This window comes from Lycium ferocissimum, chromosome 10 (genome assembly GCF_029784015.1).
Source record: "Lycium ferocissimum isolate CSIRO_LF1 chromosome 10, AGI_CSIRO_Lferr_CH_V1, whole genome shotgun sequence".
Lineage (NCBI taxonomy): Eukaryota > Viridiplantae > Streptophyta > Magnoliopsida > Solanales > Solanaceae > Lycium > Lycium ferocissimum.
Genome location: NC_081351.1, coordinates 32,271,796 through 32,295,704, shown reverse-complemented (window position 1 = coordinate 32,295,704; position 23,909 = coordinate 32,271,796). Strand labels below are relative to the sequence as shown.

General features: G+C 33.8%; 1 protein-coding gene and 1 pseudogene across 1 annotated transcript in view; one reads left to right on the top strand and one right to left on the bottom strand.

Annotated features, from left to right (window-relative positions):
- LOC132033004 (beta-amyrin 28-monooxygenase-like) overlaps positions 1 to 16,437 on the top strand; it is a 21,715-nt gene extending 5,278 nt beyond the window's left edge. The window contains exons 4-5 of the mRNA XM_059422841.1: positions 3,635 to 3,765; positions 16,230 to 16,437. Of these exons, the coding sequence (XP_059278824.1) occupies positions 3,635 to 3,765; positions 16,230 to 16,437 (339 nt within the window). The remainder of the gene's footprint in view (positions 1 to 3,634; positions 3,766 to 16,229) is intronic.
- A 1,615-nt stretch (positions 16,438 to 18,052) lies between these two features.
- On the bottom strand, positions 18,053 to 21,074 carry LOC132035332 (cytochrome P450 81C13-like; annotated as a pseudogene).
- Between the last annotated feature and the right edge of the window lie 2,835 nt (positions 21,075 to 23,909).

The following is a 23,909-nucleotide window of genomic DNA, read 5'->3' as shown; positions in this document are numbered from 1 at the left end:
AGCTAAAGAACACTAAAATTCATTAAAACGAATAGAGAGAAGGCTTCAATATATTTTATTAAAATTTTCTGATCCAAAAGCTAACCCCCAAAAAGTGAAAAAATACCCCCTTTTTTATAGGATTTCTGTGGTTTTGAATAAAACAAAAGCCCTTATGAATAAAGAAACCCAAAAGGATGAAGCCCGAGCCGACACCCGACGTTTGCAAAAAGGCGAACTTTTTCGAGCGGGGCCGAACCATCCGACAAAGGGCCACGATGATTTTTGGACCAACAACCCGGGAACCGGCACGAGATTTTGGAGGGCCAACGGCCCAAGGACACAGCCTGGGACCGGCGACAAAAGGACAGCTTCCCCGTCTCGGGTCAATTGCATCCACACGATACCTTGGTATGAAGAAAAAACCAAACATGCTCGTACTCATTTGGTAAACCCCTTGGTCGGAACCCAAATTTTGCCCGCTTTTACATAATAGGGACCAAATACAGGGGTTGCAATGTCTTCGGCTTTATGGGATGTTTTTTTTTCGCAAACAATCAATTGACAACAGGCCATTTTTATACTAGTTTAACCATACCATTGTTTTCCGGAATTTTTTTTGGAGTAGCCAATAAACATAGTTTTTTTTTTTAAAGGGGGGAAATTTTCCCAAAAGGGAGAAAGAGGGGAAAAGATTGTGTGGTTGTATTACACGCACCATAACCAGGTTGAAAAGGGGTTTAAAATGCCCATTTTTAAAGGATAGAAGGATTTAATTGTCAAACTCATAAATACGAAACCGGAATAATAAAGATGGACAAATATATAAGCCTGCCAGATTATTCCGTTACTTGGCATAGGTTCCATTATTACCTATTTAAGGAACATAACTAAAATTTTCAATAATTATATTTAGTAGCTAAAATATATCATATTTACTTCACATAGTCACTATGTTTACCACTCATCCGATAACTTCCCACTCCCCCTAAATTTAAGCAAAAAAAAACGTGTCTTTCCTTCATCCTAAATAGACGTCATTATTCACTCATATCCATTACTTTCATCCAATTTCAACCGCTCTTTTCAATTATTCAACTTCCTTTTTATCTCTAATTAACTACTCATTGATTTCTCTCTACGTTTCAAATCTAATTCCCAAAATAAAGTAAGATTCTATACAGATTTTTATTTTTTACCTCGTATTTAACCCATATTTCGGTGTTTTTTTTCAAGCCGAATCGGGAATGCAAGTCTAAGTAAGTAACTATCAAGTGTTTGTTCTTGGTTGTTTTTTCTTAGATTCACCTGGAATGACTAAAAGTCGCTACTCCGATGAGAACATGTATAGAACCTAAACGTGCGATTCCTAATTTTTCTTTGGGAATTTCTCAACATGAAACCTATCAGCCTACGCCGAGAATCGTTCAAAAAGAATTAACGATCCTAGGCGTTATAAGGAATATGTTGATTCGAAGAGTAAACAACAAGAAAAATTGAAAATGTTTCTCAAATGGAGAAACAAAGCAATAGAAAGCTATCAAAGTATTAACAAGTCATAATGTTAAGTGGCAAGAAAATTGCTAAAGCCAAACGAATGTGGGATGAGGGACGATGATGAAAAGGTATATTTTTGTTGTATTTTCAAGATATTTAGTTCTTTTTTTTTTGTTCGCTTATTACAGATCTATTAATTAAACAGATTTATATTTAAAACATTTTAAGTATATTTTTCTGAAAGTTTTTTTACACTTGTTTCTTCGCTTATTTCTGTACATTTTTTCTTCACCATAACCGTGATTTTAAGATTTTTAAGTACATTCAAATTATTTTTGTGTATTTTCGTTTTATTGTGCTATTACAAGGATTTTTAAGATTTTTTAAGTACATTCCGCTATTATTTTGTCGATACTATTTTGTGTATATTTTTAAGTACATTTAGTCAATATATGTTAATCATACGTGTTTTTTGGCATGTTGTTTCAGTATCTAAATTTTTAAGCGCTCAAGCACCGTCGTGACACCATCTATGCGTAGATACACGAATGTTAATGTAATGCAAGATATTAGAGGCAAACCAATGGTATCCTATGTATGGATATAAGAATTCTTGTTTTGGTAAATATCTCGTAATGCAAAGACTGACGCATACACAAGATTTTTCGCCGCTTTATGGTCAAATAACTTTCAGGGCAATACATATAGGTGCTTTACATTTGAAATAAATGGTAAAGTTCGTTGCTGGCCCAGAGAATCTGGTGACCGATCACCGGGCTAGATTGTGTATTCGATGAAAATAATTGTTTATGATAACCCGAAAACCGACAGGCTACGGACTATTTGTAGAAATCAGAGAATCAATTGCCGTTGAAAACACACGAGCTTATCGAGTGTTTGAACAAGACTGTTCGTGATGATAAAGGATTTACTACCAAGACGGCAATATTGTATTTCATGAACACGTTGGTACATTGCGTGCGAGTCGAATCTCAACAAACATACCAAGGATCCATTTTGATGTTGCAGAGACTCGGAGATAGTAACGAGTATCCTTGGGGGTAAAGACTGCTTAGAGAGTCGGGTCGTAAGCATCGCGTAAATATGTCGTGTTTTAAGAAACAGGATTCATGGTTCGTCGCTCGCTGGCGCAAGTACGGTTGTACGAATGCTGCTTCAAAAGTCCCGTCCACCATCACAAAGTAAGACGTAACTTAATTCCTAGAATTTTTGAATCGTTTAACTACGGAAGGAAAACCAGAATTCAAGAAATTGATGGATGGCATGTTCGCAGACGGAGAAAATCCCAAAGTCACTCTTTAACAATTTTGTGTCTTTTACCATTTAATCATGTATGTTTGTTTTACATGCCATATTTCGATTAATATTTTGTCTATATTTATGAAATAAGCTTATTTGTGATCAATATATTTTGACTATATTTTCCTCATTTTTTTAGTATGTTACCAATGTAGATATACACTAATATAGTTTCTATATTTTGTCGTTCGCTGCATCTCGCATTCGGCGAAGTCGTGCCAACACCCTACGAGTTGCTGAAAACTCTTAAATTGCTCACAATAAGGACACTGCATTAAACATGGAGCCGACAGTATGATACTGATTTGGCAGACGATGATTACGATGATTTTAGTACCACACCACCGCATCCGAAGCCCGCCGGCAAATGGAAGAAATAAAGGAAAGGCTGGACTCCCGATTCCCGCCAGGCAAGAAACGACGCAGCTTTCCAAGCCGTTCCTCCTTCCGGAAACAACCATCACGAAGGAATCGGGATAAAAAAGACACAGAAACAAGATGCACCTACAAAGACCGAATACGCAGTTTAACCCGATGGGTGAAGAGATTCGGATTTTCAAGAAAGAAGTAGGCGTTTGTTTTCAATATGTTTTTTTTACTTCATATTGCTTGTGTCAAGTAATTAACGATTCTAATTCTATTTTTTTATCTTTCAAAGCCATGTGGGTGTTTGACTACATGGATAAGCTACTTCATGTTGTTAGATGCAATAAGGAGCAATCAAACACCGAGATAAGGTAAAAATCAACACTAAAAAATGGAAATTATTTACTTTTTAAGTTATTTTGATATATTTATTGGAAGACTTTATATTTTCTTTTGGAAAATTTTAAAAAAGGTCGGCGACACAATGTTAAAAGCCGACTTACATGATGGTGGATTTATCAAGGCAATCAAAGTGGCAAGAAAGCTTTCAACCAAAGAGAATCAAGGTGGTGGTGCCACTTCCGCGCAGTATAGCCATCCACAGTACTTTTTTTTTTTCACTTTTCTATGTTGCGGTAAAGATATTATTCAAAGTGAAAATATTAGATTTTCAGTGTGTTTTGTATTACCTATAGTATTTACATATATAGTTTTCACATGGTGATTTGTTAGTAAGTGTCCTTTTTGATGTATCTATTTGTCTATTTTTGTTATGATTGTGTTTATATATACTAGCAGTCTATATTTGTTTTGGATTGATATTTTAATATTAGTTTTTTTCATATATGTTGTGGTGTATTTTAATTGTATTTTGATTATTATGTTCTTGTTACTTATTGGTTTACATTTTATTATATTTCGGATATATTTACCATATATTTTCTCATATTTAAGCAAACTTTTAACTTTTAAACGATTACTATATATGTGTATATATGTATACATTTTTGCCGATGCCTTTAAATTCATTTGAACCATGTTTTTATTGTTTTGGGTTGAGGAGTTGGGTTGCCAATTTAATGATCCGGATTCTTGTTGATGTGGATAAAGCTGGAGTTAAAAATGATGCACAAATAGACGGAGTGCCCATAACACCAATCCATTTAAATTTTGATGTACAAGTCCGAAATGTGGCTTTTAAGTGCGAAATGTCATTTTGATAAGTACATTGACAAACACAAATGCTTTTTTTTCTTGTTTTTTATTTCGGGAATCTCGGCAAATCGGCGATGGAGAATGCTAATGCGAATTTACGCATCGGAGAAATGGTAGCGGACTTGTAATCAGCCGCTCTTTAGTACGTGTTATTCCTCTCGCTCCTCCTCAGACCACGCGATGATCAAACCGATTTGTCAAGTTTAAGGACTCACTCCATCGTGGACAAACACGTAACCATGTCTCGGTGGATGATTCGTGATTCTCGTATACCAATCCAACTTGGAGTACAACCAACAACTTGAGACAAAGTTCAACTACTGAACTCAACAACAAGTTGGAGTACAACCGATAGTTGACTGCGTCTAAGTGACGAACCGGATAAATAAGTTCCCGTACAACCAAATGCGGGCCAAAGCTCAAAGGTGAAGCGCACGATTTTCAAACTACGAAAAAAGTCGATCATTGTCCATCCGAGTCTTTGCCCGAGAAAGGAAACCAAGCAAATATAACTGTCCCTTATTGTCCCAATTTTAGCTCGGCGGTTCTTCTCGCCAAAAATATCGACCTTGCGTTTATCGTAAAAAACCCATTTGTTGACCACCCTATAACGCCGTTAGATACTTCGTTTCTTCAAGAATATCAAAAGTGGCTTGAGAACGATCTATTGAAATCGCATGACAAAAGGTACTTATCATCACAACTTGTTTTTTTATTTTGCCGTAATTCAATTATCAATAAACTTAACGTATGTTCTTTCCATTGTTGATATACGGGAAGCCAAATGAAAATCATTACAAGAAAGAACAAGGAAGACTCGATCTTGCGGATGCCGAACTTCGGTTTCATTTAGGCGTTACAACCGTAGCCGACAAAAAGCCGGTTCTACTTGTTATCTATGGATGGGCAACTTTGGACCGACGAGGTTTTGATATCTTTTACTTGTTATCTAATTTTTTTATGTTTTATAATAGAATTACAACGTGATGTATCTAGAGTATATTTTTTACAATATTTGACATATATTGTAAAAATATATTTCAGGCATATTTACCATATATTTTCTCTATATTTAACTCAAACTTTTAACTTTTAAAGCGCTTCGTATATGTGTATATGTGTATATCTCTTTTTTGATGCCTTTAAATTCATTTGAACCATGTTTTTATAGTTTTAAGTTGAGGAGTAGGTTTGAGGTACTTATTGTCACAACTTGTATTTATAGAATATTGTCATCATTATACTTGCACTATATTTAATATACTGAGACATTAATTTACTAGTTCAAGACAAGTGCTTGTCTGTGTATACGAATCGTATTTTACTATATATGAGTATATTTGCACTATATTTACTATATATACGGAATATTTGTTTTGAACATAGTGTTGATTATAGTCAACGAATTGATGTTTTTACAAAGATATTGATATTATTTTCTACTACCTACGCAAGAAGGGAAGTATCACAATAACAAAACTATAGATTCACCACCGCCACCGTATTTTTCACACTTTAGTTGTTGAAATTTACAAATCTTGGGAAAACCCCGATTCATCCACACGTGTCGCTTGATACAAGATGAAGCGTGAGTACATTAACGAGCACAAAGGTTGGCTAATGTACCATGGTATACTGTTGACAACGTACTAATTCCTGTCAACATAAAAGAGGGAAAAATCTTGGATTTTGGTTGTGATATCATTCATCGCAGCCGGAGTCCGCTCTCTCATCCAATGAAAAGATCATTCATTTTTCTACAAATTTTATATGTTTGTTTTTTTCTTATTTTTTCTTTTTACAAACGGAGTCCATCTACGTATACAACTCATACCGGAAATTTCCGGGGCACTTGATGCGTCGTTAGAGTCGGAGTGAAAATGTTGGCTACTCTAGGACATATACGATCCTACAAATGATCGATTTCTATGAGAAGAAGGCGGATATAGATTTTGCCACACATCCTTCTTACAGAAATAGAGAACAAACCGACAACTTTGACATTGTGAATGTAGACAATCTCCGCAAGCTCCATCTAGCATGTAGAATCTCTTCCCAATAAAAAACACAATAAATACATCTTTTTTTTTCGTGGTTTTTTGATAAGTAAATTTTTTGATCATTTTTGTTCCGGGATTGTGGTGTGTATGTGGCCGCCTTCGAATACTTGAGCTCAAGTACGGTCATCCCAACCGAATTCGATGCAAAGTTACTCCGTATGAGAGATACGGCGCCACTTTTATGCGACTATGCATACGGGATAAGTCAAACAACAATGCGTCAAGTGATAACGGCAGCCTCAAAGACCAATTAGACCGGCAATTGATTATGATGCAGTTGATAAAGAGGATCTTGATTAGGCCACCAATTCATTTGTGTTTTTTCATTTTCATGTTGAACAATAGCATAGTTGGTTGCGACTTTTGTTGCTGTTTTTTCATTTTGGACATATTGTTTCATGTGCAGCAATCTTTTTAGGATGATTAATATTGAACACCACCTTATGGTTTTTATATTGTTGTTTTCTTTCAAGTATGTTATCTTTTCAATGCATAAATTCCATTTTTCATTATCTCGTGAAATGTATTAATTTAACAAAGTAGTATATATAACCATTTAAATACAGTCGATATATACAGAAAATATAACTCAGATATATTCCATAAGATCATTTTTAAAATTACAGTTTGTTACAAAATTTAAAATTTCAACTAAATACACTTCAAATATATGTAAAATATATATCAAATATAGTTAACGATGAAACGAAATAAGTATTATCTACCGGATCATACAAAATACAACTAAAATATAGCCAAAATATATACGAAATACAAACTATTAAATCATAAATCCAAAACAAAAGGTCTAATAAGTTAACATAGAGTAGACTTTCCAAATACCATTTAACCACCAATATAGCATTACATTGAAAAACATCGGATGTTCAACGATGTGAAATACAATCATACTAGAACGATATGAATTCAAGATGAATTCATTTTTTATTTTTAACCTAAATTTAAAGTAGAATTGTCTTAACAAATAAAATCAAAATGGACTTATTTATTCTTCTTATTGAGCGGCGGATTATCACACGAACGCCTATTATGACCAAGACGTCCACATTTACCTTGCAATTTACTGCGTTTACCAATCATCAACTCTTGTAATGGCTTGTCCCTCTTCTTTTTTGGCCTCCCAGAGGGTCTTTTATAGATCGGTGGCATAACAACTTCATCTGATATACTTTTAGGAATATTCCACTCGGACTCATCGGGAAGAGGATCAACCGGCACATCATATGTGTTCACAACTGTTTCTGGCTTGAATAAATCGAACAATATGCATCAGCGGTCAAATTTTTATTCTTCAATACGCCGTATGCATGAGAACACGGTATCTCGTCTAGTTGGAACATCCTGCAATTTGCAAGTTTTCTTCAAAAATCTATTATGAAACGCCTCGGTCCATCATTCACTTTGTGTACACATATTCGTTGACGCTTCAACCCGAGAACCATTTAACAAATAAACAAGCATTACTCGAGCAAGGTTTACCATATTAGGAATATATATAAATATACATTACATATAGTAAAAATGTAGATTAAATTTTTTGTGTTGCAAACAAAGTTACCCTCATTCGTATTGATTTGTACTCGTTGATCGACAACATCTCTTGATACCGCCTCATCAATCATGTTGTGAATGTATAGGTACCATTTTTTTATTTGTGCAATTCCATCTACCAAACATCTTCCTCACTTCTTCAAGAAATCAAAATATGTAACTCTCTTGCAAAGAACCAGCTTTCCATTAATACATTCGGCTATATTCGAAGTCATTGTCCATCCTCTATTAACAGTGAATAAAGCCTAGACCATTTATCTCTTCCAAGATCTTCTAGGTATCGTTTTTACCCGAATATCAACATTCTCAATCTTCTCCATCAATTTATTGAACTCTTATCCCTTCTGTATGCTTTCGCTAGTGAATAAAATATAGGACTCAACACCTCACTATTTGTTGTATATTGCTTTGTCACATTTTTCCACAAATGCCATACACAAGCCAAATGAGGAACGAGAGGATACACCTTAGAAATCGCGTGTATTATGCTTTCATGTGTCTATCGATTACACGACACACATATTTTGCCTAACACCATAAGCCTTTGCTTGAACAAATCAAAGAACCACGTCACGACTTATTATTCTCGTAATCTATCACACATACGCTAGTGGTAGGATATTACCTACAAAAATCGGTTTATATTTATATTCTATTCAAAACATATTTCAACCGAATTTGATCTCACACCGTATTTTTAGCATATCATTTATAAAACAACGGTATATATTTACAATATATTTACCTCATATTTACAAAGTATTTCATCATATAATATTCACAAATTTACACAAATACATCCGAGTATGTTTTTAGCGACTTTATTTGCAAATCAATATGCATAATGTTGTATTTATAAAAAAAAAAAACATTCGTAGAATAGAATTACACATACCGCTCCCATCCAAAGTACTTGCCGACACAAATGTACCATTATACGTTGATTTAAGGTGTGTGCACCATCCACTACAACTATTGGTCTACAACACTCGAATCCCTTTATGAATGCTTTGAGTGCTACAAACAAATACATAAACTCATTTTCCGGTGATTTATGCATTTTAACGAGCGATCCAGGATACGTTTTATCAAGTATGTATATATATGCCGGCAACTTCTTGTATGAATCACCGATCACCTCGAAATCTTTATAGCCTTCTCTCTAGCTCTCCATGCCATCATATAAGAAACATCTACGCCGAATTCATTCTTAACATCATCTATTATATCCCCGTGTGACCTTCCTTTTATGGTTAGTTATTTTCGCCTTCACAACCGCTTCTCCAATAAACCAACTTGTTGCTGCCTTTGTGAATACACCTTGTCCTTCAACGGACATGTATGTTCGTCATCGAAAGCTCTAACCACGAACATTTCGAGAATCCCCAATTCTCGACGCTCCGAATTTCCATTTACATTCGCGACCAACATGCCGTAGTGTAGCTACATAATACAATTCAAATAGTACATATTGAATCAATTAAATACGATAAATATATAAAAAAATATATCGAATATATTGCATCAAACATTTTTAAAATTAACAAAGTGTGCTAAATAAGTTAACGTATCATATAAATACGGTACAAATATAACAAAAATACATCCGCACTTTACGATACCGTATACATTTAGAAAATCATACCTTATAGCATTCGATCTCTCTCGTTTTGAAATTGAATCTTTCACGAATTGCGTATTTCGTCATCGCAATTTTCAAAGTTTCCTTATCCCGGTAAATTTGATCGACAAAAACTCCTTTCGCTTCCGTTTCGAAATTATCAAATTGTTATCATTCCCAAACAAAACAACAACGGTGTTTACGGAGAATCACAAACTTTCATATCATCCCGATTCTCGCTATATCCAATTTGCGACATCATCTCCAATAATACGATTACCGGTTACACAATCCTCAACATCCAAATCATGAATACTAACGCACATTGGATACATCCCCAAAACTCGTTTTCTCTCTTAAGCTCAACGTACACACGAACTCCCATATCGTTGTGTATTTCAATTGGTTGAAAATCGCCTTCAACGGATATTTTATTGAAATAGTTTTCCTAACGGATCCACGCCTAATTGATTTATAATCGTACAAACTAACTCATCGTAATTGCAATTATCAATGAACACAACAAAGATCAATTTTGTAATTCACAAAACGCTTCGATCGTTCCAAAAACCGTAATGACGGATCAACGCGATTATGCTTGTCATTATCCTGTTGTTTTCGAATACAGCAATGTGTTAAATTCAATTTAGCTAAAACAATTTCGGAAAAGACGAACAAAAAAAAAAAAAGTTTGCAGTGAAAAAATCGTTACCTCAATTATGAACTCAACTTGATGAAATCAAATATATATTCGTCGTGATAATCAAGCTATGTTCTTGTTTTGATATTGTTATTTTTCAAAGGTTTTTCAACCTTTTTATTTTTGGTTAAAAATATGATTGTCTTGTTTGAATTCAAATTTTTTGAATTTGTTAGGTATTTGAATGAGATATGGAATCGGATATGGAATGAGAGGATATTTGCGTGAATCGGGGAATAATATAACCGATTCTAATTAAAATTGAAACGATTTTGTTTCCATAAATATAAGATCTGTCAAGAGAAACTCGCGTACGTATTTCCGCTATATTTATGCTATATTTTGGTATACCCGACTACTAGATAAATATAGGCTCCTCTAGTTACGAATTGTAAATATAGAATATGTAGTTATAGGTTGTTAGAAAGAGTTAAAAGGTAGCTGTTTGTGAAAATTTTACTTATGTTATCCCTCCTAGTACTGTGAGCCTGAAGTTGGACATTAGCCGTTGGACATTACTAGAGTAATCGTTTAGTGTGTGTGGAGACAAAATTTCGCAACCAATGATCGTATATCTGACGAGACAAAATTTCGTAAGAAAAATTCGTAAGCAATGATTGTATAGCTGACGAATTAAGTAATCGACAAATTCACAGTATGCCAGAGAGCAATTGTATGATTGCACTAATAAAGCATTGTGGGTGCCAAGCACGGGCCCGTTATATATTTTCAACGGTATTTACTTGCAGATAAATCTAGAAGTCAAGAGTAAACTATTATTTCAGTTTATGATCCTCTACATAATTTTAGAATGAGCAAAAACTATTTTGGTATAATGTCATTAGTTAACGATTAGTATGTAATAAAATACAAATTTTTTTGCTAATATATTTCATGGCCAACCCTTTATCCCTGTTTCTTTTGTACTTGCAGATTAATTTATAAAGTCTTTAGATTTTCAAACATGTGTTAATCTAGTTTTAATTAGAACAAATAAATTACTCAGGAAAAACAATATTAAAGGCAAATTGGCTTTTTGTTTTTTCACGGCAAGTTGGCCTTAATTTTACTCTTAACTAAAACTACTTTTTGGTTAATTACTTTTATTCAGTAACAGGTTCTAACCAAAAATAAAAATAAAAGATTTCAGCACCGTGCCTAAAACAAATACGATTAACTTCATCATGATATGTTTTGGCAAAAAATCCTGCCCCTTTAGACACATATATTTCATGTATAATTGAAAGCAAGATATATTTCTCCTGATGAAACTACTTTTAATGTTTGATTTTCTAATACTTGGATGCATTTTCCTCAAAGAAAATATTCTCTGCCTATTAAAAAAAATGTATATTATATGTTAATTTTATCCAACTTTATTTACCTTATTCTGTTGTATTAGTAGTTTTACTAACATGTGAATATTATACTTTCTTTAAGCAATTGTTCAGGAATGTGAAGAAGCGCATATAAGAATTTCCAAGACGTGGTCAGGGGCGAATCTACCCATTAAAAATGGATCACGTGAACACGTGGTCACCTGACTAAACTCGACATATCATGTATATAATTCATAAAATATATCTAATATTAACTGAAGAAACACATTGTTAAACTAAACTGAGTGGAGCACTGATAAGTGTTGAGTTTAATCCCTTGAAGTTGTGGGATTGAACCCTCTTAAATACACTTTTACGTCTTTTTTTCAAAAAAAAAAAAAAAAAAAAAAAATTCAAGATGAACTCATCCTCTTGAAATTCTGTATTCGCCTCTGCCTATGACATCAGTAGTTTGATGCCTTTCTAAACATTGAAAAGAGGCCCAACATTTGCTGGATTTACGAAAATGCAACTGCATATCTATTGTAAGAAATTGCTAAGGAAGGGCCAAAATGAGACTTGAAAAAAGTGTGCAATGTAATGCATTAGCCGTACATGGACGGAATGGAAATTAAACAGAAGAGTCCTACTTTTCCAATTAACACAGCCGAAATTCCAAATTTCTAAGCCGACAGTGCAATACAACTCAGCAAGGAAAATTGATAATTTCAAAAGGAAAAAGGGTCAAATATACCCCTCTACTTTAGTTTAATATTTAAATATATCCTCCGTTAGTCAAAATAGATAAATATATCCTTTCCGTTAGTCAAAGTAGATAAATATACCCCTTCCGTTAAGAAAAGTACACAAATATACCCCTCAGTTGACAGAATCTCAATTCCACCATTAATTATCCAATTTAGCTTAAAAAAACCATGTCCAACCCGCCCTGACCCGCAAATTAAATTCTTTTCACCCAAATATACCCATCACCACTACAACCGACCCAACACAACTGCCACTAGGGTTGTACATGGACCGAGTTGGTTCGGATTTTTTAAACACCAAACCAAACTAATTGCGTCGGGTTTTTAAATTTATACACCAAACCAAACCAATAAAATTCGGGTTTTTCAACCTCGGATTTTCTCGGGTTATTCGGGTTTTTTTTCGGAATAGTCTCGATACCAAACATATAACTTTTACTTCAAATATTTCTTTAGTCCTACTAAGATACAACTATGTAATTAAGGTATTTTATAAGAAAATAACACAAAATGTGAGAAGAGTGATGACATTATATTAAAATATTCAACAAAAGATAATAAAATCGGTTAAAAAAAATATTGCTAATTAATAAGCCATAAAGAAAATGACCATAATCTAAAAATACTAAGTCATGCTAAAATAAGTACGGTTAATAAGTATTAATTACATGACAAGAAGAAAAAAAAAACTTAAGTTATGTATTTTCACTCTCTAAACCAATTATGCAAAAGTAAAGAATAGATATCCAACATTATTGTCATTTTTATGGATAAATTGAATTCGTTTTGTTAGTATTAGTGTTGAGTTGGTTTTGGTTTGGACTTTATATGAGTTACTAACATCGATAGGATATAAACTTTATTCACATTCAAAATCCTAAGTTCAAGCTTGAATAGTATGATAATAGATGAAAAACTCCGAAAAAAATTAAGAAATATTTATAAATTACATTCCAAATAAATATTTTTATGTATAAAATATTTTAAAAATTGAATACATGTAATGTCGGGTTGGTTTGGTTCGGTTTGACTTTTTTTTAGCTAAAACCAAACCAAACCAATTATGGTCGGTTTTTTTTTTCCAACACCAAACCAAGTCAAACCAAATCAATAGCTTCGCTTTTTCCAATTGACTCGGTTTATCGGTTGGTGCGGTTTTGTCGGTTTACTTTGTACACCCCCGCCACCACCACAACCAAGAAATTCTTCATAACCATCCTTAACCATGTCCTCGACATCACCGAACAAAACAAAAAAGATCATTCGATCTCGGTAAATACATTAAATCCTTAATACGGTATTGAATATCATATGCAAAATACAGAAAGCATGATTGTCATCGGTAAACATGATTATTATAATATTTCACACTTTATAAAATACTTAGGTACCCATAGAGATCTTTGGCTTGGAGCAACCGAGATAAATTTCTTCAAGTATCACTGCATCACATATCCAGGTAGCTAGCAACATTAAAATCAATAAAAATGAAAGCTTTAGGCTCAAAAAGGCTAGAAAATCCCTGCCGCAAGCCTCCTTTCTAAACAATGGTCCTCCAATCTAAAATTAAAAACTAAAAATCAACAATCTCTTGAAGTTTTAGGCACAAAACAATTCGGGTTGTGGTTAAGGATGATTATGAAGAATTTACTGGTTGTGGTGGTTGTGTTGGGTCGGTTGTAGTGGTGGTGGGTATATTTGGGTGGAAAGAATTTAATTTGCGGGTTGGGGCGAGTCAGGCATGGGGTTTTTAAAGTTAAATCGGGTAATTAATGGTGGAATTGGGGATTCTGTCGATTGAGGGGTATATTTGTGTACGTTCTTAACGGAAGGGGTATATTTATCTACTTTGACTAACGGAAGGGGTATATTTATTTACTTTGACTAACGGAGGATATATTTAACTATTAAACTAATATAGAGTGGTATATTTGACCCTTTTCCCATTTCAAAATTACCGCTATATCGGCAAGGAGGACAACGGGAAGGAGGGGAAACTATCCCTTATATAATAGTATAAGTAAAGTAACAGTAATAGGATAAAATAAATGGAAAATTATGCATGATTTTCCACAATTATTATGCAGACATTCTTTTGACCTGTTCATTAGCCACGTACAATTCAAAAAGGCTTTTAATTGTCCATAATTATTTTCAACAACCCAACATTTCATCTGTCTTTGGAAGAAGAAAAAACTTAAGAACATTTAATATAATTAAGAGGTTAAATGAGTGATTTTTGAGTTTTTTTTACATAGAATGTAAATGAGAAAAATAGGAAAAAGGTAAAAAAAAAATGAGAAAAAAGATAAATGATTTTCTAGATCATAGAGAGGTGTCACATCACATTGTTACATGTCTAGTTTTATTATATATATATATATTATATTGTGGGATCACTTTGATAAAGGATGAAGCAGAAAAATAAAAATTGAGAGAGTGAAAGCGAAGGCTCACGGACTCACGAGCTTAACAAACATTTAGTAGTTTAACTATGTTTTTTAGTGCAGAAAAGATTCATTTAAAAGGATCTTGTTCCGATCAATCTCCAGTCTCCACCCACTTTTTATGGGAAAAGTAATACTCCCTCCCTCTTAAATTATTTATTGTGGTTACTAAAAATAATTATCTCAAATTATTTATCGTTTTAGAAGTTCAAGATACAATTAATTTTTTTTTTTTCATTTTATCTTTAATAGAATTTTGTCATTATAGATGACATAAAGCTAGTCAAATACCTCTTCTAATGTAAAACGAAAAAGTAACAAATAATTTGAGACGGAGAGAGTATTAACAAACCTTAACCTTCTTCATAAATCAAAACCAATCATTAACTCGCTCTTTCTTCCTTCGTTTTTCTCTAGAAATCAATTGAAAATTATAGTAGTAGTAAAGTTAGTTCTCTTTTCCTTCCTTTTCTAACTAGTCTCCAGTACACAAAAAGATCTGTTAGGGAAACGTCACATAAATTAGGCTTCTGTAATTGTCAAAGCAGAGAAGATTTGGAGGTGGCAAATGAGCGGGTTGGATCATATATGGGCTGGTCGAAAACGGGTTAAATAAAAATAAATAAAATATTCGATCAGCCCATATTTAACACGGATAAAAAATGGTTAACCGCCGGGTAATATGAAATTATGAATTATCCATCGCTTCATGAATATAATCAAGTGAGAATACAAGCTAAAAATCAAAATAAGGTTAGACTCCCAGGAAGCAAAAATCATGAAAAATACTTAACAAGCAACAAATATGTATTGATGATATAGATATTCATATTATCCATCTGAATTTTCATATTTGATCAGTTTTCAAATGTTGAAATGTGAACCTTGCCTTGGAAGAAGAAAAAGATTTGATTTATGTGATACATGAATTTAGTTAGTTCCTGTATTTGGATATTAGTGTACGGATACATGTATAGTTGAATGTACACGTATTCGAGGAAAAAGGAGGATGAATACAATTAAGTGATGATGCATGTACTAGATGTACGTGCTAGGATAGTCCCATAAATACCTAGGTACGTATAGTCATATAATATGATAGAAAAAAAAATGTAGCATTTTAGCATGTTAAGTTGGTGGAAGGAAAATATTCCCCACTTTTCTTCAAATAGAATGATTGATTATGTAAGTCAAGTTGAGTGGAACAAAGAAGAATCGTTGCCTTACTTATCTTCAACTGAGAATTTGAATTACTTGAGTGTCCCCTCCTCTCCCGATTTTCCAACATCTGGTATCAGAGCCATTTGTCTTAAGGAACCTGTGGATAACTCGAATTTTCGAAAGATCTGAAAGAATGAATTTTCAGATTGAGAATGAACATGAATGAGATTAGCTATTACAGCTATGAGAATGTTGTGCTAGAGAAGCATCAGCTTGAAGAAACTGTAGTGGTAGGTGTGGAACTACCAAAATTCAAAAGTGAAAAGCTTTTGAAGGATATTTTTGAGGGCAAGAAGCCCAACAAATGTGTCAACCTTGATGAAGCAGTTGCGTTTGAAGTAGCTGCACGATGAAGAATCTCGAGTAGAGAGGTAGCGAACGATATTGCTGCCATGAAAGATGGATATGAAAATCCACACTCATATTGATGAAGAGATGCCAAAGAATGTTTCTTTTTATGAAACTTGAGATGAAGATGTTTATGATTATAAACATGAGAAAGCATGCTGTCGAATGTGAAAACTCTAGCTTTGATGAAAATTGAAAGAAGTGAATCCTGAAGAGATGGACGCTTCTAAAATATTATCTATTGTTGTAGAATCTAAATAGATTTTTACAATAAATATGATAATTGAGAAAGATAAAAAAGAACTGCTCATCCTACTAAGAAATCTCCAAAAGGGGAGAGCAGTGGTGAAGAGGAAAGTTCTGATGAAACTGATGATGTGTCTTTTACGACACAATTAGTAAACATCTTCTGAGAAGATGAGGATCTTTAGAAGAATGATGAGATCACATAACGAATATGGTCTTGAGCTAGCTTTGCAAGCCAAGGCTGTGATCGACTCAAGAAGAAGACGACGAGGAGGAGGAGGAGGAGGAGGAGGAGACAACTTAAAGTTGCTGAAATCCAGATTTGAGAAGTCGAAGAGTACTTTGTGAAATCCAACCACAAGGTTCAAGGGTGAGTGTTGAAATGTGAACCTTGCCTTGGAAGAAGAAAAAGACTTTTTGATTTATGTAATACATGAATTTAGTTAGTTCATGTATTTGGATATTAGTCTAAGGATACATGTATAGTTGAAAACATGTATTCGAGGAAAAAGGAGGATGAATATAATTAAGTGATGGTACATGTACTAGATGTACATGCTAGGATAGTCCCATAAATACCTAGGTACTATAGTCATATAATATGAGAGAAGAAAAAATGTAGCATTTTAGCAAGTTAAGTTGGTGGAAGGAAAATATTCCCCACTTTTCTTCCAATAGAATGATTGATTATGTAAGTCAAGTTGAGTGGAACAAAGAAGAATCGTTGCCTTACTTGTCTTCAATCGAGAATTCGAATTATTTGAGTGTCCCCTCCTCCCCCGATTTTCCAACATCAAAAAGTTAGTTATCCAACCCATATCTAATAATGGGTCAGATTAGATGTGTTAAGAGTCCCACATCGGTGGGTTAGACGGTATATGATCTCCTTATATGGACTTAGACAATCCTCCCCTCATGAGCTAGAGCTTTTGTGGCTGAGTTAGACGCATGATCCATTTCTTTACAAAATGATTACTGGTTTTTTTAATCATTTTGCCAGCCCGAGATAAGATATAGATTTAACAGTACTTTTCAAAATTAATACTCCTATTCAAAATAAGTACTCCCTTAAGTGAAAAAGAATATGAGAATGGTAATGTAAAGACAGAAACACGAATAATTATTTAAGTCTTTTGGTAGGTCAGTGGTCTCTCTCTTTCAGTAGAATCGTTACTCAGATATTTTTCCTTGTTAGGCAAACTTGTGTGCCACTGTTAGTTGTTGGTGATTTTAGTGCATGCATGCCTGGCCATTAAGGCCAGATTTTACCTGAACGGGCAAGCTCCAAATATATATATCATGGGGCTAGAATTGTCAAGTTCAGGCTGTTCCACATACATGAAACAATTTTCTAACAAAATGAAGGCACATACGTAAGCTGAATTTTGCATTTCACCAAATTAATTTTTTATACTGAAGCTTATATGTTCCATTTTACACAATATTTTCAACTTAGAGATCTTATTTAGTTCTTTCCATTAATTAGAACACAAAGATAAATCCTTATAGTACTATACATATACAAACACACAGGAGCTAGCATACTACGTATTTGTATATGAATATATATTTAGTCTCACAGCTGCGGAAGGAGTTGAATACAATTCTCTCGCGGAATGCAAATAGCCTCCAAAGGCTTATGCTTATTCGAGGTTATTTTAGAATTGTAGCATGCATCCAGGTTATTTTCCTCTTCCACGCTTTTCCAGTCAAAACCCTGAACCAACGAGCCTAAAATCAATGCAACAGTGCGTAAGCCCATAGTGGCTCCAGGGCATGCTCTTCTCCCCATTCCAAAGGGTACAAATTTATAATTGAACCCTTCTTTTTCCCCTTCCATAGCCTCAAATCGCTCCGGCTTAAACTTTTCTGGCTCGTACCATAACTCGGGGTCCCTATGAATGGCCCAAGCATTAACCATTAGGATCGTATGTTTTGGTACATCGTAGCCTCCAATGGTACAATCTTCTAATGAATAGTGAGGCAATAGAAGTGGTACTGGAGGGTACAATCTCAACGTCTCATTGATAACACATTGCAAATAAGGAAGCTTAGTGAGATCAGATTCGTTTAGCAAGCTCTCGTTTCCCACTATGCTATCAATCTCAGCTCTCAGCTTGTGAAATGCCTCAGGATGAGCTAAAAGAAGTCGCATCGCCCATTGAATAGTCATTGATGTTGTTTAACGTTCCCGCAACGAACAAAGCCTGAAGTACCCCAGAGATGTTTATTAGTATAAGAATCATGTTAATTCTAGGTTTCTTAATTATGGTAGTAATTTAATTAATAGACTTACAATATAAAAGAATTTATACACCATCATATTACCTAATAGGTAATTAATTAAAGATAACCGTCTATGAATGAGGAATTAGTAACACAGAAGATAAGATATTTCCTTGCTACATCAAGGATAAGAACACATCATCGTAAAATCCCTATGTATAAATTGTCAATCTTGGTAATTGCACGGATGGTCACTTAAATTTTACTTTATTTAATCAAATTAAAGTCACTAATTTACTCTTTGTAACGAAAAACCCACTCAACTTTTCATAAATATCACATAAATTCACGAAACAACTTTTTGTAATTAAAAAATTACTCAAATTTGCGTAAGTATTACCGAAAATGTCTACTTTATTTTCTCTTAGGGACTTTGTGTGATAACTGCAAAACTAAGTAACTTTTCTATTAGAAAAAATATTTTAGGTTATTTACTTAAATAGTGATTCTTTTGTTACAAAAATAGTTTAGCGACATCGGAACAATAAAATAAAAGTTGAGTAATCATCATGAAATTAACCCCGTCGGTTTGTAATTTGTGTATGTTAGTTAAATTCAACTGTGATAGGTGTTTGTTGCAAACAGGAATGGCAATTTTTCTAACATGACATGATGACAATGCTCACAACTACTGTTACCACCAAATCCAGAATCATTATGAACGAATGCGTAGCCAATTTTCACTTCCATCCCAAAAAACACGTCAGCGACGTTAGTACTAATAAGGGTACGACATGCGACTTCGAGGAATATATTTCTTGTTAGTAGTAAAAGTATGAGCCAAAACAAGGAAATATTAGTAATTAAGTACCAACTTAATGCCAAAGTTTGAGAAAACGTACGTACGTACCAGTAGAATACTTTTAATGAGATCATCTGTGTAGAATTCAGGTTCAGTTTCTTGCAGACACAAGAGTTTCTCAACCAGCGTCGTCTTCTTCCCCTTAGCACTACTATGTCGAAGTTCGTCAAGTAATCTGCTCAAGAATTCATTTCTCTTCGTATTCGTTAAGTTCATCTTTTTCTCAATCCCTTGGTACTCAATTCATTTCAACACTGGCAAGACATCACACATGTTCAAAATCGACAAGTTTGCGGTAAAAAAAACCCTTATCTCTTCAATAAAGTTCTTGCCCTTCTCGGTTCCAATATCTTCCTCACTCACACAACATTTTCCAGTACCAATTCGCATCATAACATTAAACACAAAGGTAAAAACGCAACAGCTTAAGTTAACTCTGGTTCCTCCACGTGTACTTTTTTTACCGGCTTTAAACAAAGATCGAATTAAAATCGAAATTTCTTCGTCCCGAATTAAAGAAGACTTTTGAAGACTGTTTGAAGAAAAGAGTTCAATAGCCGTTTGACGGCGGAGAACTCTCCATAGATGGCCATACGGTGCCCAAAAAATAGCAGTATAGTTAAAAGAAAGCCGGTCTCCTAGCATGCTACGTGGCCGGTTCGCAAATAGTACGTCGTTTCTTGTGAAGCATTCTTCCACAGCCGATGGAGAAGACACAACAAGCAAATTTCTACAACCGAACCGGAGATATAAAACCGGTCCATATTTAGTTGATAAGGAGGTAAATGTTTGGTGAAGTGAATTTTTTGTAAGGTAAAGATGGCCGATTGTTGGGAGAGACAAAGGACTAGGTGGTAAATATTTTCTGGGATGAAGCAAATATTTTACTAATAAAATTACGAGGAAAAATAGAAGGATAGCTAGGTAGTAGTAAGAGGAATTAGAATATAAGTTCTGCATGGCTGAAATATATAACTTGAAGAATGCTTCTGTTTTTTTTTTTTTTTTATCGAACTTGAAAAATGCTTGAGCTTAGAAAGTCTTTGAGAACTCATTGCTGCTTAGCCCTTTTTTTATATAGACGACATTCGCCCTTCAATGTATAATGTTATATTGGTGGTATTTAGGGATCATGTGAAACACAATTGAATTGTGAAACTCGTTAGAATATGGAAAGGATAAGGTGAAACTTATGTGAGATGTGATTTGTGGTACTCATTTAACGGTAATTGGTTTTGTGTGAGGAATTGTAAAATTCAGAAAAGTAGAAAGATCAGCAGCAGTTATAAATATTACTGTAATTTTTTGGGTCACAAACTTGTTCTTTTAACCTTCCCCTAATTGACTCATTCTCCTAGCTAGATGTCCTTAGAATCTATATAAAAAAATAAAGTTAGGAATAGAAGAGGTGATGTGGCACCTCTTTTTGGCCAAGAAACACAATTATCTTTTTTCTTCTTTTTTTGGCCTTTTTTCTATTTCTTCCTCATTTATGTGCTATGTTAAAAAACTCAAAAGTCACTCCTTTAATCTCTTAATTCTATTAAAAACTAAAAAATTATGTCTTAAACTCTCTTAGTTATGTTCCTCCACCGAGCCTTAGTTTCCTTGGTCTCTCCTAATATGTCCATTAAATTCTTTTCTTATTATTACCATTAAAGTTTCAGTTTCATCCTCATTGAAACAAAAACGTTTTTTTTTCCTCCCTTTAATTACACTTTATGTGATCATCATATTATTATTTATCAACCTTATTCCTTTACGTGGCATTTACTTACCCACTTTCATATTTACTATTTATGGGGGAAAAAAATGAAGGGTAAAGATTCACATTTTACTGTTGTTTTCTCCATCCCTTCATATCCACCGAGCCTTAGTTTCCTTGGTCTCTCCTAATATGTCCATTAAATTCTTTTCTTATTATTACCATTAAAGTTTCAGTTTCATCCTCATTGAAACAAAAACGTTTTTTTTTTCTCCCTTTAATTACACTTTATGTGATCATCATAATAATATTTATCAACTTTATTCCTTTACGTGGCATTTACTTACTCACTTTCAAATTCACTATTTATGGGGGAAAAAATGAAGGGTAAAATTCACATTTTACTGTTGTTTCCTCCATCCCTTCATATTCATCACATTATTTAGGAAGTAGAATGCTTAGACGTATGAGGTTATTCAACATTTTTTTACATATTCCTTATTTTGGTGGATAGGGATGATTCGATTAATATTGTTTTCGAAAATGAAAGTGAAAATCATCCTAGAACAGTCCGGTAAGTTTTTATTTCTTTTAAGTTATGCTATATGTTGGATATTGGGCTTGGGTCGTGGGTCGCCCATGTGGACAGACCCGACCCGGTTAGGAGAATTAAACATGCAAGAATTTATCAGAAGTTAAAAAAGGAGTTACCACACTAAAAGGTAACTTCTACCCTATCAACGTGGGTTTATGGAAGGAGTTTTTGTAACTCCTGTAACTTCTCTCTTCTAGATAAAAAGGCACGGTTTCTTTTCTTCTCAAAGATATAAGAAAATATAGATTCCCAATTTTCCATCTTTTTCATAAGAACACAACAAAGAAAGGCATTTAGTTTGTGAATAGAATTTGGTTTCCTAGTGAGACGAAGTTGACCTTGGGCAATTTCTTTGATGGTAAGATCAACAACTTCCGCTGCAATTGAAAGGTACACAATTCGTTGTTCTTACCCCGTTATGATTTTCTAACAATGGTATCAAGAGCCATGAATTATGTATTCTGATTTGAATATACCGTTCTTCGCTGTTAATGTGTTTACGAAGCACTTTTCTTTGTTTTCTTTTGGAATTGAAAGTTGGGTTCGACATTCGTTTTTAGTGGGAGTAAGTTGTAATTCTCAGTTCCTAATTTTCTGATCTCTCTATAATTAAATAAAATAAAAGAGAAAAACAATGAAAAGATTTCTTTGAATTGCGTAGTGCCGTTTGTCATTCCTTTGAAGATGACTAGAATGTGTTTGGTATTTTGTTTAAAAGGAAGAGTCTTGAGAATTGTCCTTAGAAAGTTGGACAATTTTCATAAAAGGTCATTGGGTAATAAACTTCTACAGAAGTAGACATCATTTATTTAAATTCCTTTTAATTACCATGTGTTTCTTTACATTCTCAAGTTGCAACACTTGGCAACTTCTTGTGACCCAAGCCATATAATTGCCATGTTTTCTAAAAGTATGAACATTGATGACGAGCTTTTGTCATTTTTCCTTGATGTCAAATTATAAATATGTTACTGCTGTTAACAGTGATATGGAGTGATAAAGGAATGTTTGTTCAAGATTCGGAAGTAGCAGTTCTTTTAAAAGGGAACCTTTATTTAAAAACGGATTTAAAACGAGTAAGATATGATTTTTTGAAGTTATGCTGAAAATTATGACAGTTTTTTATGAAAAACTGCTTCTGGAATTTAATTTCTAGAAATTACATGTTATGAATTACAATGTGTGATATATATTTTCAGAATCTACTCGTTACAAGCTTTCCGTTGATATATTACTCATTAAAAACGGATTTAAAACGAGTAAGATATGATTTTTTGAAGTTATGCTGAAAATTATGACAGTTTTTTATGAAAAACTGCTTCTGAAATTTAATTTCTGGAAATTACATGTTATGAATTACAATGTGTGATATATATTTTCAGAATCTACTCGTTACAAGCTTTCCGTTGATATATTAACCATTAAAAACGGATTTAAAACGAGAGAGTTATGAAGTGTTGAAGTTATGTTAAGTAAAATAAAATAAATAGTAATTTTTTTTTTTTATAACCTCCTAATAGCCATGCCATTATATTGGTATATGATCCTTGACGTATTTTTTGTCTTCTACGAGTAATGTGGCATATGTTGTCATATTGAATGGTATGTCCATTCTTATTGTTTCATTGTTCCCATTTCAGACATGGGTGGACGGGGACAAGCTCGAAGTACTCAAGTGGGAGTTCCCGAAATCTAGCAAGGAGACAATGTAGAAGAGTACGTCGTCGTGGGACACATTTCTGTGGACGTGAAGTCATATGGAATAATGTTCCAAGGGCGACCCAAAATCTACTAAGGGATCAAAGGGCTATACGAAGGGAAGGAGAGTTTCAAGCTTTTAAGA